At 40.6% G+C, this 17,437-nt stretch overlaps 2 protein-coding genes across 11 annotated transcripts in view; one reads left to right on the forward strand and one right to left on the reverse strand.

Moving 5' to 3' along the window:
- The window catches only part of NCOA3 (nuclear receptor coactivator 3), a 94,116-nt gene extending 81,122 nt beyond the window's left edge, over positions 1 to 12,994 (forward strand). For 5 of the 8 annotated variants that reach the window (XM_036419666.2, XM_045574313.1, XM_036419667.2 and 2 more), the window contains 6 exons: positions 5,720 to 6,013; positions 6,918 to 7,022; positions 8,522 to 8,771; positions 10,720 to 10,894; positions 11,226 to 11,367; positions 11,666 to 12,994. In XM_036419666.2, the coding sequence (XP_036275559.1) occupies positions 5,720 to 6,013; positions 6,918 to 7,022; positions 8,522 to 8,771; positions 10,720 to 10,894; positions 11,226 to 11,367; positions 11,666 to 11,677 (978 nt within the window). In that variant the 3' untranslated portion in view covers positions 11,678 to 12,994. Of the gene's footprint in view, positions 1 to 5,719; positions 6,014 to 6,917; positions 7,023 to 8,521; positions 8,772 to 10,719; positions 10,966 to 11,225; positions 11,368 to 11,665 lie in introns of those variants that run through there. The other 3 variants (XM_036419668.2, XR_004984556.2, XM_036419670.2) reach the window with 3 other exon arrangements.
- A 1,857-nt stretch (positions 12,995 to 14,851) lies between these two features.
- SULF2 (sulfatase 2) overlaps positions 14,852 to 17,437 on the reverse strand; it is an 86,063-nt gene continuing 83,477 nt past the window's right edge. For all 3 annotated transcript variants that reach the window (XM_045574314.1, XM_036419672.2, XM_036419671.2), the window contains one exon: positions 14,852 to 16,573. In XM_045574314.1, coding sequence (XP_045430270.1) covers positions 16,543 to 16,573 — 31 coding nt within the window. In that variant the 3' untranslated portion in view covers positions 14,852 to 16,542. The remainder of the gene's footprint in view (positions 16,574 to 17,437) is intronic.

Genomic DNA, 17,437 nt, shown 5'->3' on the forward strand with positions numbered 1-17,437 from the left:
ACAGAAAGAAGGAAAGACAGAAAGAAGGAAGGAAGGAAAAGAAGGAAGAAAGAAAGGAAGGAAGGAAGGGAAAAAAAAAGAAAAAGACATTGTGGATCAATTCTGAAATCTGGGTATATGCCCTGACCAGGAATTGAAACCATGACCTTGAGGTGTAGGGGACAAAGCAACTGAGCCACACCGTCCAGGACAAGAGTCCTCATTTTTTTTTTAAACAAAGGGATTTCATTATTTTTTCTTTAAAAAAAAAAAAAAAAAAAAAAAATATATATATATATATATATATATATATATATATATATGATTTTTCACAGAGAGGAAGAGAGAAGGATAGAGAGTTAGAAACATCGATGAGAGAATCATCGATCAGCTGCCTCTTGCACACACCCCACCGGGGATGTGCCCGCAACCAAGGTACATGCCCTTGCCCGGAATCGAACCCAGGACCTTTCAGTCTGCAGGCCAACGCTCTATCCACTGAGCCAAACCGGTCCCACCAAGAGTCCTCATTTTTATATTTACCTCTCTTTACTACCTAGCCAAGCAATATATACTCTGGGAAGGCAAGCTTTTTAAAAATGTTAAACAAAACCCATCTTTAATGGTGAATTTGTCATCACAGCACCACCATCATCTCATATTCACAGTTACCTATGCAATTTTACAAAAACATGCCATTCATAAGTCTGTATTTTTTGAAACATACATCGTGTAGTGTCTGTAGGGTCTGATTTATTTAAAGGTTGTGGAGGACTGTGGGCTGGTTTGTACATTCAGTGATAAGCAGGAGAAATTGTTAAGGTGTTCTCAGTCTTTGTTGGGAACAAATGTGTACACAAAGTACATGGTGTGAATGGACAAGTTACAAAAGAAATAACGAACATGATTATTTAAAAAAAATTTTGCCACTCGACTAGCAACAAAAATTCTTGTTTTAAATTGTCTGTCTTTGATTTAAGAGTTTGAACATGCTTTGAATTTTTTTGGCCATTTAATTGTGTTTTTTTAATAATTTCCTGTTGGGGTTTTAATCTGTTTATCTGCAACAGTACTTTATGTTTAGTTATTGATTTGTTGATTCTTTCACTTAACAAATATTTGTCTTCTGTGTGCCAAACAGTCTCTTATTAGATGCCGAGAGGAGCAATAGTGATCAAATTAATCCCTACTCCCCCAGCTCACATCCCACTGGGCAAGGCAGACATCAGGCAAGGAGCCGCACAGTTAGAAGTAGAGGTTAGGAGAAAAGGCATATGATACTATTATATCATAAAGGGACCTTTCTTTAAAAAAATTTTAAAAATTGACTTCAGAGAGGAAGGGAGAAGGAGAGATAGGACCATCAGTGATGCGAGAAAATCATTGATTGGTTACCCTTTGCATGCCCCCTACTGGGATTTGAGCCTGCAACTCCAAGCACATGCATTGAGCATGTGCCCTGAGGGGGGACTGAACCTGTGACCTGGTTCAGAGGTTGATGCTCAACTATTGAACCATGCCTGCCGGGCATAACGGGACCTTAAGGTAGGATGTGCAGTGTCAATTTTTTCTCTAGAGTCATATTTGAGATGTGATTTGAACTTTGATTATTACCTAATGCAAATAGTTTTCCCAGTTTCTTTGTAGTGGTGGCTTGTTTATAGTTTTGTTCTTTAGTTGAAAGTATTTGAGTTTTCAAACTCAGCACGATGAGATAAAGAATAACGGGTTTTACTTGAATGGCCAGGAAGGCTTTTTCTGGGGAGATGGCAAATAGGCTGAAGGATGAGGAGGAGGCAGGTGTACAAATGGGTAGGGGAAGAATATTCAGAAGAGGCACTACTCACTCAACCTTAGGCAGGACAAAGCTTTCTGGGGGTGTTTCTAGAAAGTCAGCAAGAGCAGAGGAGGTTGGTATAAGATGATGTTAGAGAGGCAATTGGAAGCAAGGTCCCACAAAGCCACCTTAAGGAGTCTGGAGTTTCTCTGCTACATTGGGAAGCCATGGAAGATTGTTAGCATGGTACTGATGAAAGCTTTCCCTTTTTCTTATAATGAATTTTTATCTTTAGCAAAGTAGTCTTTGTAACTTAATAAAATGACACAACATATACTTATTGAAGAATCACAGTCATTTGCCTCAGGGGTAGTGAAACTCAACTACATATTTTGATGATATTTCTAAGTTATATGCTCATGCAATTATTTCTTTATCAACTTCGGTCTGTCTATTGTATTCCTGATAGGATAGTTGACTACTCATTCAGAGTTTCTTATCTGAGAATCTTGGGGTCAGATTTGCTTTGGAATTCAGGAGTTTTGGATTTTGGAAAGGTAAACGGTACATGTATACCACACATTATACAATATCGCTGGTAGACCCTGGAGCTGTACTATGCTTTTGGGCAGTAGACTGTAATCAAACATGTTAATACTTTAACAGCAAGATACATAAATAGTCATGCTAAGTGGGATATATAGAGATTATTGCTTCATATAAATTCAGGTCTGGTTTTGCTGTTAAATACATTTGTTGCTGATGAAAAATTGTTAGGTGGTTGTTTTTTAGAGCTTTACTGGATTTTTGGAATTTCAGAAAAGAAATCGTAGATTTTTTTTTTATTTCCTCTTCCTCCAGTGCACACACATACCCAGAGCCATTACATACACACGTGCAGGTGCTCTCTTTGTACATCCAGTATAATCATGTCTTCTGTTGTTAAATAGGTAGTCAGTATTTACATTATTTTGATTCATGACTGATCCAGGTATAGTTTGTATAGGGTTTTTGTTTTTGATTTTTTCTGAGTTAATTGCCTTCTTTTTATTTGCTTTGTTTTTTATACTTACTGCTGTTTCTTCCCAGATACTACAACAGAAGTACAAAATTTCTCTTTATTTTTTTCTTCACCTGTTCAGACATTTTAATTCCTTTTCTCCCTCCTGTAGTTCTGTCCCTGTATTTTACTTTGAGAGGCAGGTTTAATGATTATTAATTGTCACTTTTCTGTGTTGGAGCCCCAGTTCCTGAATCTCAGGTTATTGTTTTTAAAAATATATTCCTTTGTTTTTCTAAGTTATAATTTCTCAATTTCTTCATCTCTGCTGCCTGAGATACAGCATTTTGGATCCACATATGTCTGAAAATATTTCCCAACTCCCCTTCCTCCACAATCATGTCTGGCTATGTATTTCCTCTTAGGATTTGGAAGAAAACTTCCATAATTTTCTAGGATTGCCATTGAGTCATATGCCAGTCTGATTGCCCTTTTTCTCTGTGTGTGTGAAACCCACTTATTCTCTTTGGAATTACTCAGGAACCTCTTATCTCTGAAATTTCATGATGCTCTAATTTCATTCATTCTGCTGTGTATTAGATGCACAGATATTCCCTTTGGTTTGGGACCATTTTCTTATATAGATTCTTTAATAATTTTATCTTTTGTTTCTTCTGATTTTTCCTTTTGGGGTGCTTGTTGACATGTTGGGTGTTATATTGATATTGTTTTTTGTTTTTGTTTTTTTGTTTTTAATCTTTTTTGTCTTTAAGTTAGTTTTAATTTGTTTGAGGCACTAATGTTAGAAGTTTTCAGTATCAAATATCTGATGATTGTGGACTACCTTTTTATAGTTAAGAGTGATGCATTAAAAAGCAGGACCAGTCTTATTTCAGGACTCCTCAAATTGCTACATGTGGATTTGTTGGTCCTCCGTGTCCTCCACTCCCATTATATAGTTTTTCTAGAGAAGGTCCTCCATTTCTTGCCTGGAATTTTTTTTTATTGCCTGGTTACATTTTGTGAGCTGGGCTAGAGAAATGAGTTGATGATCCCATAGTGTTAAGATATAAAATGAAATTCTACTAGAAATTACAAATATTTAAGATTTTTTGTTCTCAGCCTCTGCCCTGCTCCTACTGTCTCCGGTGCTTGGTATCCCTGAACCCAGGCACTTGGAGGAGAGTAGGTAGAAGGTACAGACACTTGGCTATATGGAGTTGGAGAGCAGGCTGAGGGCAGGGGGTAGTTGGCTCCCCCTACCCTCTACTCAGACTCCTGACCAACTGCCTATGAGTACTGTGCCTGCCTGCTCTCTCCGAGGAGCCTCTGATGACTTCCTAGGAGACATTTGCTCAGTTCTTGTGTTTTCCTCTTAGGCACATGGATCTCAGTTTCTCTGCTCTGTTGAGTTACTCCTTTCACTTTCTGTCTTTCAGATACCTATTGAACTATGTGATCTTGTTGGCCTTCTTTATTCTCATTGTTTTGGGGGTAAATAGTACCTTTTTAATTTTTTGCTGTCATTTTAGAAGGGTTAGCAAGAGAAAATTGGTAAATGTGCAGGATCAATTTGCTATGTTAAACCTATAGTAATTTTTACTGTAAAAAGGTATCTCAGATTGCTGCCTGGAGAGGGGAATTGGATGATAGGACAAAGTAGAAATTCTAGTAACACAGATGCCATTTACTACAAGATTTTGAGAGGTGTCTTGGAAAGGGCCACAGCAATGGAGTGGAAAGGATATACCATGTGCCATGGAGGCAAAACTGACAGGACTTGGTGGACCATGTATACATGCATGTGCATACACGTACTTGGGCAGGGAGAATGGAAGAATCAAAATTGCTGACTTAGTTCTGGATAAACGGTGCTGCCGTATTCTGTGTTGTGATACGGGAAAGACTGGAGGAGAATCAGGCTTTGGGGGGGGGGGGGTGTGCTGTTAGGAATCACAGCTTCTATTTTTTTGCATGTTGAGTTTGAGATGCCTGAGATATTTAGGTAAAGATGTTATGTAGGCATTTGCATAACCAAAATTAGAGTTCAGAGACATTGAACTGGAGACCAAAATATTGGTAGGTGCTGCTGGTAGATGAAAACATCCAAGTGGAAAATGTAGTGAGAGAAGAGGGCTGACAGTCCTCCAGGGAGAGGCCCGAGAGGTGGGAGAAAAGCCAGTGTGGTGTCACCGGACAGTGGGGTGAAATGTGCTTTAAGGAAAGCCCTGGTGAGGGTGTGGACTCTGTGCCTGTGAGTAAGAAGTTACCAGTGAATGCAGTAACCGATAGTTTCTTCTTGTCTCAGCATGGCAGACTCTTCCTTCCTTCAGAATATTTATTTGTACGTCTTTTTGTCATTCACTAGACATTATTTTGGGCACATCCTTAGCAGAAGTGATGTTGGCACATAATTGGCACCTGATAAGTAAAATACTTGTTGAATGATCCAGCCTGTCCACTACTGACAAATGGTAGTGGATGACCACCTTTAGGTGAATATGATGCAGGGGCCATGAGCTTTTGTTGATTTACCTAAATCACCTGTTGCAAACTTCAAAAATGTTCTTTTACAAATTAAATTAGAATTTACTAAGCATAGTGATTTTAATTGATTTGTTTTATATATTGATTTATCTTATATATACCATGTTGGTACAGAAATCTAGTCCGGAACAAATAGTATTTCTCCAGGTACTTAATACATTGAAGATATTTGGCGCAGAAAATGTTTGAGTATCTGTGTGAAACCTTGTGCGAAGCACTAGGACAGAGCTGTGAAAGATGGGGCATGGTCTGTGTTCTCATGGGACTTCAGACATTAAACATGATTTTGCTTTTGGAACTCTACAACATCATTGTTCACGTATATTAACTTTATTTTTCGCCTTTTTTTAGAGCATTTGATTTCAGTTGTTTTTCCAGTTGTACTTCACTGTTTGTTTGTGTGCTTGATGTTTAAGGGACAAGCTTTGGAGCCCAAACAGGATGTTTTCCAAGGCCAAGAAGCACCAGTAATGATGGATCAGAAGGCAGCATTATATGGGCAGACGTATCCAGCACAGGGGCCTCCAATGCAAGGAAGCTTTAATCTTCAGGGACAATCACCATCTTTTAACTCTATGATGAGTCAGATGAACCAGCAAGGCAGTTTTCCTCTCCAGGGAATGCATCCGAGGGCCAACATGATGAGACCTCGGACAAACAACCCCAAGCAACTTAGAATGCAGCTTCAGCAGAGGCTGCAGGGCCACCAGGTAACCAGTCACATGCTCTGCCTTGGCCAAAGCGGCTTTGCCTGTGGCCTCCTTTTCTTCAGTCGCTTGTGTTCTTCAGGGCTTGTGTCACTGGATCTCTTAACTCTTGTCAACTAAAATTCCTTTTGTTTTCACTTCTGTGTAACATTTTGTTGTATAGATAGTTTCTTGTTAGGGGCCCTGTGCTAGAATTGGGTACTTTTTAATAAGAATAGTCTGATGTACGTGTTAAAAATTCAGTTTCAGAGAGGATTGCTCTTGGGAGAGAAAAGTATTTCTCAGTGACTTTGTAGTTCTAGAGGTAGATAACTTCTATTTTTAAAAGTTCGTAATAGTAATAACCAAATATTTAAACGTTGATTTCAGCATTCTTAAAGATTTATTTATTTAGAGAGGAAGAGAGAGAGAGAGAGAGAAACATTGATGTGAAAGAGAGATACTGATTGGCTGCATCCTGCATGCCCCTTACTGCAGATTGAACCTTGAAACCCTGGCATGTGCCTGCGTGGGAATCAAACTGGCTACCTTTTGGTGCATGGGATGTTGTCCAACCCACTGAGCCATACCGGCTAGGGCTCAGCATTCTTTTTATGGCATCTCTGCTTTCTATTATAGATGTTTTATAAAACTTGAACACTCTTAATATGATAAGATAGGACATTTTTCTCATTGTTTCCTTAATTCCCAACAACTATTTTAAAACTTAATTGTTTGTACTACTTGCTAGCCAAAAACTTTTCAGCATGAACTTGATCAAGTGTGCAAGTGTACTGGTTCAGTTTAGATGTGTCTTACCCAGGCTAATGGGTTTGGAAATACCATGGTGCTTCCCTGGGTAGTGCTGAGTATTTGGAAAGGTATTAACATGTTCCATTTGCATCCTAACCAACCTGTTTCTCTTCAGTTTTTGAATCAGAGCCGGCAAGCACTGGAGATGAAAATGGAAAACCCCACTGCTGGTGCAGCGGCAATGATGAGGCCCATGATGCAGCCCCAGGTGAACTCCCAGGTAAGAATAAGTTTCTCGATGTTCAGTTTCAGCACAGGGTCTCGTGTGGCCTGTGCTTGGCTCTCAGTAAATGTTTACTAAATAAAATAATTCCAAGTTTCTTGTGTAAGAAACCATCCCACAGTCTCATCACACTTTTTCTTTCATTCTTTTTTCTTGCTTGTGACTGGGAAGAATCAGAAGAGGAAGGTTCTTTTATCAATACCACTGATTCGTGTTTGTTTTTTTTTAAATTCCCATTTGCAGTCAATTGCTGTATTGTGAAAACAGCTATCACTGCTTTTTAGGAATTTAAGATAATCTTTAAACTTTGCTCTGTTCTTGAAAGAATATGAAACCATATTCTTCCTAGGCAACATTTGAAATTGTAGGAGCAATAAAGAAGAAAATAAGTAAAACATAATCTTACTCTCAATAATCACCTCTGAGATGATCTATTTCTCATAGAAGGAGGGATAATATTTAAGTTTCTACCTTCAGTCCAAGGTGGAGAGTGTATTAAGGTATTTTCTTTTTTTAAAAAAATGTTTTATTGATTTTTTTACAGAGAGGAAGAGAGAGGGGTAGAGAGTTAGAAACATTGATGGGAGAGAATCATCGATCAGCTGCCTCTTGGGCGCACACACACACACACACACACACACACCCACCCACCCACTGGGGATGTGCCCGCAACCGAGGTACCTTGACCGGAATCGAACCTGGGACCTTTCAGTCTGAAGGCCGACGCTCTATCCACTGAGCCAAACTGGTTTTGTCAAGGTCTTTTCTTAATGTGCATGAGGCAGAGGATAACACAAAAATCCTTTACTGTGGTCTGAAATGCTGTTCATAATTATTAAAAAACAGTGAAATGCTCTATTTTCACTGTCTTAGGTCCACTTGGAAGTATTGATATCTATATTACTTGATAATTAGACATCCTGTATAAGCTAAGCTAGGGTCCCTCCAAATCGATAATAAAAGTTTGCTTTTGGAGATGGTGTCTCCCAGCTGGTAGAGCATAAACCAGCTTCCTTGCTCAGTGCTTTGATCTTGTCACCGCTGGAAGTTCCAGATAGCTTCTTACTTCTGCCTCCTCTTTCGGAGGTTAAGAGAGACTGACTTTCTGGCATGGATTCCTGCTTTCTGAGTGTAACTCCATTTTTTTCTCCCCTTGTTTCAAATCCCCTTCTTCCCAATACACTCAATCCTGTCCCTTTTTATTTTGTATTCCCCCCCACCCCCAATTTCTGAAAAGTTTGAATGTTATTTATTTAAAGCTTGACAACTGTCTGCTTTCATTTCCTGATCCCAAATAATTTCTAGGTCCCTATACTGAAAACCTTCACCCTCCTACCCATAGAAAGCCTTGACCATGATGAGAAATGTACATTTCCCCCTTTTTTTTGTAATTACATAGCAAGGCATTGGATTTTTTCTCTCTGATACCTGATGTTATGTATGATATCGGCTGGTGATTGCTCTATGTGTGTAACTGATTCTTTCTTGGGTATTAGCAGGGGTTTCTTAATGCCCAGATGGTTGCCCAGCGCAGCAGGGAGCTGCTAAGTCATCACTTTCGACAGCAAAGGGTGGCGGCGATGATGATGCAGCAGCAGCAACAGCAGCAGCAGCAGCAGCAGCAGCAGACCCAGGCCTTCAGCCCACCCCCTAATGTGACTGCCTCCCCCAGCATGGATGGGGTTTTGGCAGGGCCTGCCATGCCACAGGCTCCACCCCAGCAATTTCCATATCAACCAAATTACGGTAAATTTGACAATGAAAATGTCTGTCCCAAAGTAATATTACTAAGGACAGATTCACTAGATCTGATGCATATTAAGAGCAAAAATACTGTTCACTCCCTCTTGTTATTTCACAAGAAAAATGTAATTAAAAATAACAGAACAAAAATGTCTACTGCCATGCACAGGTAATTGTCATTGAGGTAGATAGTTTGTCATAGTTGAGTGTTTTCCCAGGTATTGTTTTCTTTTTTCAGCTTGCCACATCTTAATTTGAAAGACTACTAAGTTGTTACCATGTTCCACCCAGTATGTTTCTGCAGTCTCTGAATGCTTGGTCAAGTCAGAGAGAGGCATGTGTTGTGTGGGCTTTTGAGTTCCTTTTATTGGTGACTTAAGACATGTATTACATACACTGAGTGGTCATATTATTATTATTTCTGAACGCATAATAATCTGGCCACTCAGTGTATATACTATATAATAAAAGGCTAGTATGCAAATTGTCCCCTTGACCAGGAGTTCGACCAACAGGCAGGCTGGCCAACCGCTCATGTTCCCTCCCCCTGGCCAGCCTGGCCGGACCTTACCCATACACAAATTCATGCACCAGGCCTCTAACACACACACACACACACACACACACACACACACACACACACACACACACACACTGGCCGGATTATTATGTGTTTAGAGATCATAATCATCTAGCCACTCAGTGTATATTTACACACACACACTAGAGGCCCGGTGCACAGAATTCGTGCACTCAAGAGTTGGGAGGGGATGTCCTTCAGTCTGGCCTGTGCCCTCTTGCAGTCTGAGAGCCCCATGATTGATTGCCCTGCCTGGGGCCTTTCTCTGCCAGGCGATAGTGGGACAATGACGAGGCCTCCCCCCTGAACAATTGCATCGCACCTCCCTTGGCAGCGGCAATCAGTGCTTGGTTGCTACGGTGCCTGAGGCGGCAGTCAGTGCTGGCCCGAGGTGCAGGCAAGCCGCAGATGGCAGCTGCCCAGGTGCCCATGGCAGCCCGAGGCTCAGGTAACCAGAGCCAGCTGAGGCTTGCACTGCCAGCAGTGGCAGCAGCAGAGGTGTGATAGGTGCGTTGCCTTCCTGATGGCCAGATTGTTTTCTGCCTGAGGGCTCCCGGACTGTGAGAGTGGCAGGCCAGGCTGAGGGATCCCTGCTCCAATGCATGAATTTTCATGCAATGGGCATCTAGTATATAAATAAAAGTGAAAGCAACCAGTTGGCCACTCGACTGGTTGCTATGGCACGCAATGCAGGAGCTGCCCCAAGGTAATCAGTGCGCCCCTACAGCAGGAATGCCGCTCAGCTCACCAATGGGCACCAGATGCAGGACTCACGGCTGTCTGCCACAGCCCAGAGACCACAGTGGAGTGGCAGTGAGTCTACTGAGAGGTGGTGGTGGTGGCAAGGGCAGCATCGCCAGGGTGAGCAGGAGCGACAGGCAGTGTTAGAGTGATGGTTTCTGCCCGATCTCCACAGGCCATGCTGAAGGACCCCACTGGTGCACAAATACGTGCACCGGGCCAATAGTATTACAATAGTGCTCATACCTCTTGGGGATAGTGGTATCTGCTGGGGCGATTACATTTCCAAATGCATCCCTGCCAGTTGGGGACAACAACTTTTCTGTCCTCTATAGAGGGACAGAGTAATGTGAGCAGTATCATATGGAATCCCTTTTATACAGAGAGCTTACTGAAGTAACTACCCTTTAAGTGATCTAGGCAGTGTGCTTTTCAGTAGTAAGCCTATTATTCTAGTTGGCATTTTGGTGAGAAGCAAGAATAACTGGCAGGCAGCAACCTGAAGCATTCAGTGTCTTATACTTGTGACCTTCTCCTGCCTTAAAAAAAAAACCAAAACATAAAATTACTATAGAAAGCTGATATTCTAAGGAGTAGCATTTGAGCATTGTAATTTTTTCTTTTTTAAAGGGATGGGACAACAACCAGATCCAGCCTTTGGTCGAGTGTCCAGTCCTCCTAATGCAATGATGTCATCAAGAATGGGTCCCTCCCAGAATCCTATGATGCAGCACCCTCAGACTGCACCTATGTATCAGTCCTCGGAAATGAAAGGCTGGCCATCAGGAAACCTGGCCAGGAGCAGGTGAAGAACAAGGACTTTAAAAGTCACTCATATTCTAGTGCCAAACGTTTAGATGGTGTCTGCATTTTTGAGTTCAGCCTGTTTGGAGAGATCCAAAGGCCTGGGTTCATATTGAGAAATGCTGTTTGGCGCATGCATTTTGTGAGTCCTTCCATGCATATATCTGTTACAGCATTGAACACAGACAGCTGTGAAAAATAGAGGGCAGGCTGTCCGGGAGTTCCTTTCATGTTGTTCTCTGCTTAAGTATAGTGACATTTGGCAAAATTATGAGTCTGTGTCTGTACTTTCTGTCACCAAAGTGACTTGTAACTTCTCACTTCCTTTGCAGCTCCTTCCCCCAGCAGCAGTATGCCCACCAGGGGAATCCTGCAGCTTATAACATGGTGCACATGAATGGCAGCAGTGGTCCCATGGGACAGATGAACATGAACTCCATGCCCATGTCTGGCATGCCCATGGGCCCCGAGCAGGTATGGGATCTATTTTTTTTACTTTCTCAAAATACTTTTCTTGATCTCTGGAAGGAACCCAAGCCTCAAATGTTATCTAAATTCCTAGGTAGATTTTTAACTTGGATGTGAAACTTAAAAATATAGTCACTGAAAAAAATTTGATTTGAATTGGGCCACTAGATACTTTGGGTAATTTGAGATCTTAGGAATCTGGCTCATTCAAGCCAGAACCATGTTGCAAGCCATCAGTGTAGATATAGAGATTTATTTTTTCTTATGCAGTGTTTTTCACTCATGTTTCTTTGGTTGCTAACAGAAATACTGCTGACATCTCCACATCAGGACTTCTGAAGAATTCACTGTACAAATGACACTGCACTAGAATTATCAGGAGTAAAGAATCATTGTTCTAGGCACCAGCTTTGAAGAAAGGACCATCTTCGATCTTCATCAAGGGTATTCCAAGTGATGTCATTTGAGTAGGACTGGATTTTAAGCTGAAGTGTGATATCAAGATATCAACCTCCCCCTCTCCGCCCCCTGCAACATGTATCATGGTGTTCAAAACAAGTAGTTTTGGCTTTCTGCTTCTTAGGGAGATGGTTCTGGAGGTAACGGAGTGTTATTGATCACACAATACTCCTTTGTCCCTTCCGTCTGCCTGGCTATTCAGTACAGAACATTGGAGAAATCAGGAGATTAGAACATCTGGTTTCTCTAGTTGCAGTACTGGAGGAAGAGCAAGTGCAAGTCTTCATTTGCTTTTGTCACTACCAGGTAGTTCTGTCCCGCAGGGTTGGCATCTCCGGATTCTCTCTTAATGATCGTGTCGAGTTGCTCCAACCCTATTCTTGGTTGAGTTAGGCTTTAGTTAGGATTTTCATTTGCTCCTAACATTTTGTCATACTTCACCTCCAGGAATTCTCCTTGATGTCAAATGGCCTTGTAGAAGGGGAAATGAGATGACAGTATTTAATGCAGCAGTAGCAATTTTTCACATGCTAACGTGCCGCCGAGTGCACTTTATTTAAAAAATAGTGGATAAATGCAATATTCTTGAGGTCTTGAGGAATGGCGAATCACATTCCTGGTTTTTGTCTATCTGTTGGATAAGAACTATGATTTTGTTGTTGAAAGTACTGGTGTCACCATTTGCCTATACGGTAGAGCAATAATGCTTTTTGAAAATAAACCACAGAAAACCCAAGGCCAGGTACTGCATTCTGAATCAGAATTTCGCAGTGTTTCTGTGAATAGATTTTCTTTTGTAAATAGGACCTTTAAGATATTATATCATGTAAAATATGTATATACTTTTTTTGTAGGTCACAACAGCTCATTTTTACAGAGTTTGTGAAGCTAAATATTTAACATAGTTGATTTCATTAAGCTCAGTGTCGTGAGGTTACAAACAGAAGAGTCATCCCTGAATTTTTTGGCCTGGGGGAAAGGACAGCGATCCGGAGCTTTTCCTTCTCTCCAGCCTTAGATGCCTCGTTCTTTTCAGTCTCTTAATCTAAAAGTTTTTTAAAGAGATCATTTGTTTAGATGTAGGCATTTAAATTTTTTTTTTTTAATTCTTCTACCAGAACTATAAGCACTTTGTTAATTTTGGGGGAAAGAATAGACATGGGAAAATGTTTTATAAAAAGGTATCAAGAATTTAAAAATATTAAGCAATTTGATTTAAAGTGGTCCATAAAAGAATAGCAGTTCATGTTTTTTTTTTTTTTTTAAATTGGTGTCCGTTTGTTTACTTGAGGATTGCTCTAGGTTTTGGTTACTAGGACCTGAATCCCAATGAGCTCTCAGGAGTAGAATCCTGGATGTGTGGCTTCTATGTCTGCTCAGCTGTGCTGTCATTCACTATCATGATGCTTTCACCATCCCTGAGAGTAAGAGTCATGTCCTGGTAATGGACATCACCATCCCTGAGAATAAGACTCAGCCCCAGGAAGTCAGTTTTGCATGATTCAGAGCTGCAGTCTGAGCGCTGTTGCACTCCCTCCTCCTGCTACCCCTGCCCTTGTCTGCTGTCACCACTCCGTGACACTTGTCAGTTGGGAATAGGTTAAAAAAAAAAAAAAAAAAAAATCAGATTTAATTTTCTGTATCTGGCTTACTTTTAAGTTAAAATAATTGAATGAAATTGGGTTTTTGGAAAATATTAATTTCAGATATCTCTGTTAGCTTTGGTGTCACATCCTGGCAATAATTGGGAGCCAGTTAATTTTTATTTCATTCACATTGAGCTAATCTTTCTAGGTGCCTCTAAGGTAAGATCTTTTAATTTCTTTATGAATAAGTGAAACCTATATTTCCAGAAACACCACTAGAATGGATTTGAGTCTGACACCCCATTCACTCCTGCCAAGTTAAAAATAAATCTAAGATTGTAAATCCATCACCTTCCATCATAGTGGCCTGTACTTTTCAGATAACACATCCTTCTGTCCGGAGACCTAACTTGGGTGTCTGTCTTTTTAGACACAGTTGTGTGAGGTATGTCTGAATCTTTCTTGTTTAAGTTGTGTGTACATGGAAGAAACAGAATGGTGCTCTTACCTTTCTTGACTTTTAAAAATTAAGAACAAAAAATTTTGTGATTCTTTTCCTTAGTCCTGGCTCCAGGCTAACTGGAAGGCAGCACTCCCCTTTTATATGAAAAAAACAAAGGTTATAAGTTTTTATATTTTCTACTTGTTCATTTTATTGGTGCAAACTTAAGATTCTGATTTTCTTTTAATAGATGCAGTCTTTGAGATAATTTGTTTTTAATCTTTTTTGGATAATTCTTTGTACTCCTGCTGCCTACCTCTCCTCTTCCTACTTTTTTAGACCTTGGTATCTGTTGGTGAACAGTTTAAGTAATCTTTTCATCAGCTTTTAGAAAGTGAGATATTTCCAGTATTCCTTTTTTGCTGAATCCAAAGATATATAATATATATATTTTTAAAGATCAAAATGATATAAAGGAAGTACCTGTTTCTTCCTTTAAAAAAACAAATAGAAATTGTTAATGTTCATATTATGATGTCACTTTTCTAAGTTGTGCATCTTGATGGAAAGGTGTAAATATCAATCAACAGGGACTGCTTAATCCTATTCACTTTGAGGTGAGTTGGAGGTTTAGGGGGAGGTAATGTAGGACATCGGTTTGCTGTCCTAAAAGTTCTTTGATCCAGAGATAGATGCAGCTAGAAGGTAACAGAATACATTGCGTTACCCATATGCCTGTCCAGTTCCCTTTTTATTTGCAGAAGCCATGAGTTTGTTCCCAGCGGGAGATGCAGAGGAGCAGGAGCTGCTGTTGAGCCCAAGGCAAATTGTTTAATGAGCAGGGTGTTCTTTTTTCCTTCTTTCTCTTCCTCTCTTCCAATGTATGGGATTTTGAAGATGGAAATGTCATTCTGAGAGCAATATTTAAATTCTCAGGAATCGACTTACAGTGTTGAGAATGAATTCAATCAAGTTTACATTAAATGTTTTTTTTTTAAAAAAAAAAAAAATCTAAATCATCCTTGAACCTGCAAAGAATCCAGACCACATGAGATAACTTATGAGATGTGTGGTTAAGGTATGACTGTTTTGCTGATCATTTTGGGTGTCATTGTAAATAAAGGTTTCTATTTAAAATTGAAGCCAAAGAGCTTGCTTTATTTACTTAAAGAAAAATCCTTATTGGATTAAGAGTGAAAAAGAATGTTAAGGACTCTTATTTCAAATAATAGTAGCTGTTTCTGTGAGGTTAAAATAATCCCCCCCCCCCCCCCCAAATGCTTCTTATTGTGTGCAGCAATAGAACAGCAAAACTGGAGATTATACTCTTCAAACTCGTTCCAAAAATAAATCTTGAAAAGCATGGAACTGTTCTTGAAAAGCATGGAACTGTTCTTTAAAAAGGTGAGTGACAAGGGATCATCTATTGAATGAGAAATGGGTTGGACCACTTGATGGCTGAGGTTCCTCCTGTTCTCCCATTCTAGCTGCTCTTTTCACCAGATTAGATTCCCTGGGACAGAAGGATTAGCAGTTGCTTTGCATTTGATTTAACACATTTACCTTAAAAGTGAAATCCTAAAGCTGGTGTAATGTGAGACTTACCTGTGAGTTCCTTGAAATATGGTAAATTTTAGTCATTAATTTGTAACCTCTGTTGTCCCTTAAAAAACCACCCAAATCAAAGGTGTCTCCTTTGAAAAAGTTGTTGACTGGTGGTGTATTGAATGATTTTAAGGAAAAAACAAAACATAACACCCCCAAGAATGGCCTTTTACAGAATGTCAAAGGTTACCTCATACTGACTGCTGGTCATTGGCTGGAGTTCTGAACATTGTGTGACACTACTTAGACTACAAACCTTTCTTTACAAATACAACTTCATTAAAATGTGGGATGTATGTCAACTTCCATTTCTTTCCAGCACTTTAGAAAACATCAGTTCTGGGAGAGAGAACACGGGAATAGGGGCCATGGTACCTGGGCGGGAACAGAAATGTCCACACTGCAGGGCTTTTCTCTCACACTGGCCACAGCGTTTATTGACACCACCACGCTTCAAAACTGGGTTTCTTCTTGGTCAGATTCCCCTAAAAGTCCCACGCCGGTTACATGTAAATAGTCACATATTTACAGTGAAGCCCGTTTCTTCAGAGGCAGCCAGGGCTCCAGTGCTAGGTAACGTCACTTCTTGTGCTGTGGACTCACTATCCACTGGGCACTGCTCCCGGCATCTGCACACTGCCACTGTCCTGCCTCTTAGGCTCGTTCTTCGTGACAAACCAAAAGATGAGAGGATTTAAAACAGGGTTGTTCTTTCCCTACGACTTAAAAAAAACAAAAACATTCCAGTGACTTTCATCCTTCAGGGAAATTAAAAAAAACAAAACACCTCCTCTTTTTGTTCTTTTTTCCTTTAAGCCTTGGAGAGGGTTAGTGGTGACTTTGATATGAAAATGCATTTTGTGCCGCTGGTGAGGTACAGTCCAAAGCAAAAGCAAGGGCAAAGATGGGCTTCCCGAAGTATCACTACTCCTGGTAGTTCTCTTCCACAATCTGCCATGTTGACTGAAAGCAAGTTCTGTGTCTCCCAGGTCTCCTGGCTGATGGCATAGGTCTGCCTGGAATCACACAGGGCTTTGCTCTCTGGATGGTCAGGTGATGCCTCTGTTTGGGAGGTCCATACCATGCTGCTTAACCTTCCCAGCCTTCCCACAGCTGTCCCCTGTGGAACAAAGCAGACTCACCTCAGTATTTGATTGTCACGCTGCTAGGCATTAACTCAGTCCTATAGCTGCCTCAGTTTTGCTTCAAGGATGTGGCTGCTGAGAAGGACTATGTCTAGGTCCCTCAGACCAGGCTTGTCACCACCTCAAATCTAGATTTTCAGCTGCTGGCATTTATGTGCTTTAATTCTGAGAGCACCAGAGACATGCTTAGTTGTCCCTATTAAAGCTGCATAGGTTTCTCCAGACATAAGGAAAGACATGAATAGGCCAGAGGTTGCAAATGGCAGCTCATCAAGGCGTTTTGTTTGGTGTCAAATTAGTCGCCAATGCAAAAAAAAAAATTCTCACACACATTTGGGTTTCTGGATTGACCTGATGAATCAGAGGGTTTTAAATTACATCGCATTTGTACCTTTCTCTTTGGACTAGAGGTGACTTTTCCAGGCTGCCACAGTCTCTTAGCCCCCCGCCGGCCTCTGGCAGCACTGGAGTGTGCAGCATGGACATTTTGGAAACCATTTAATGACACTGCCCCACTGATGTTATGTAAGGACCAGGTAACACTTCTGCAGCCACAGCCTTCAAGGTGCCTGGCAGTTACAATACTTAAGTGCTGCTCATTTTCTAAGGAATGCCTTGAGTTTACCAGGCACAGATTATTTGTAGTGAACAACAGTGTATATAGACAAGCTATTAACCTAAAACATGAAGTGTACTCAAGGGTGTTATTTTACAGGAAAGACGAACATTACTGCTTCCCCTCTCATCATAGGAACAAATGAGAGTAATATGTAAGAATTGGCATGCACACAGAATAGCCTTGGCAAAACGAAGCAAGCCAGAACCAGGTCTCTATTTGT

Source organism: Pipistrellus kuhlii, unplaced genomic scaffold, assembly GCF_014108245.1.
Source record: "Pipistrellus kuhlii isolate mPipKuh1 unplaced genomic scaffold, mPipKuh1.p scaffold_m20_p_6, whole genome shotgun sequence".
NCBI classification, from domain to species: domain Eukaryota; kingdom Metazoa; phylum Chordata; class Mammalia; order Chiroptera; family Vespertilionidae; genus Pipistrellus; species Pipistrellus kuhlii.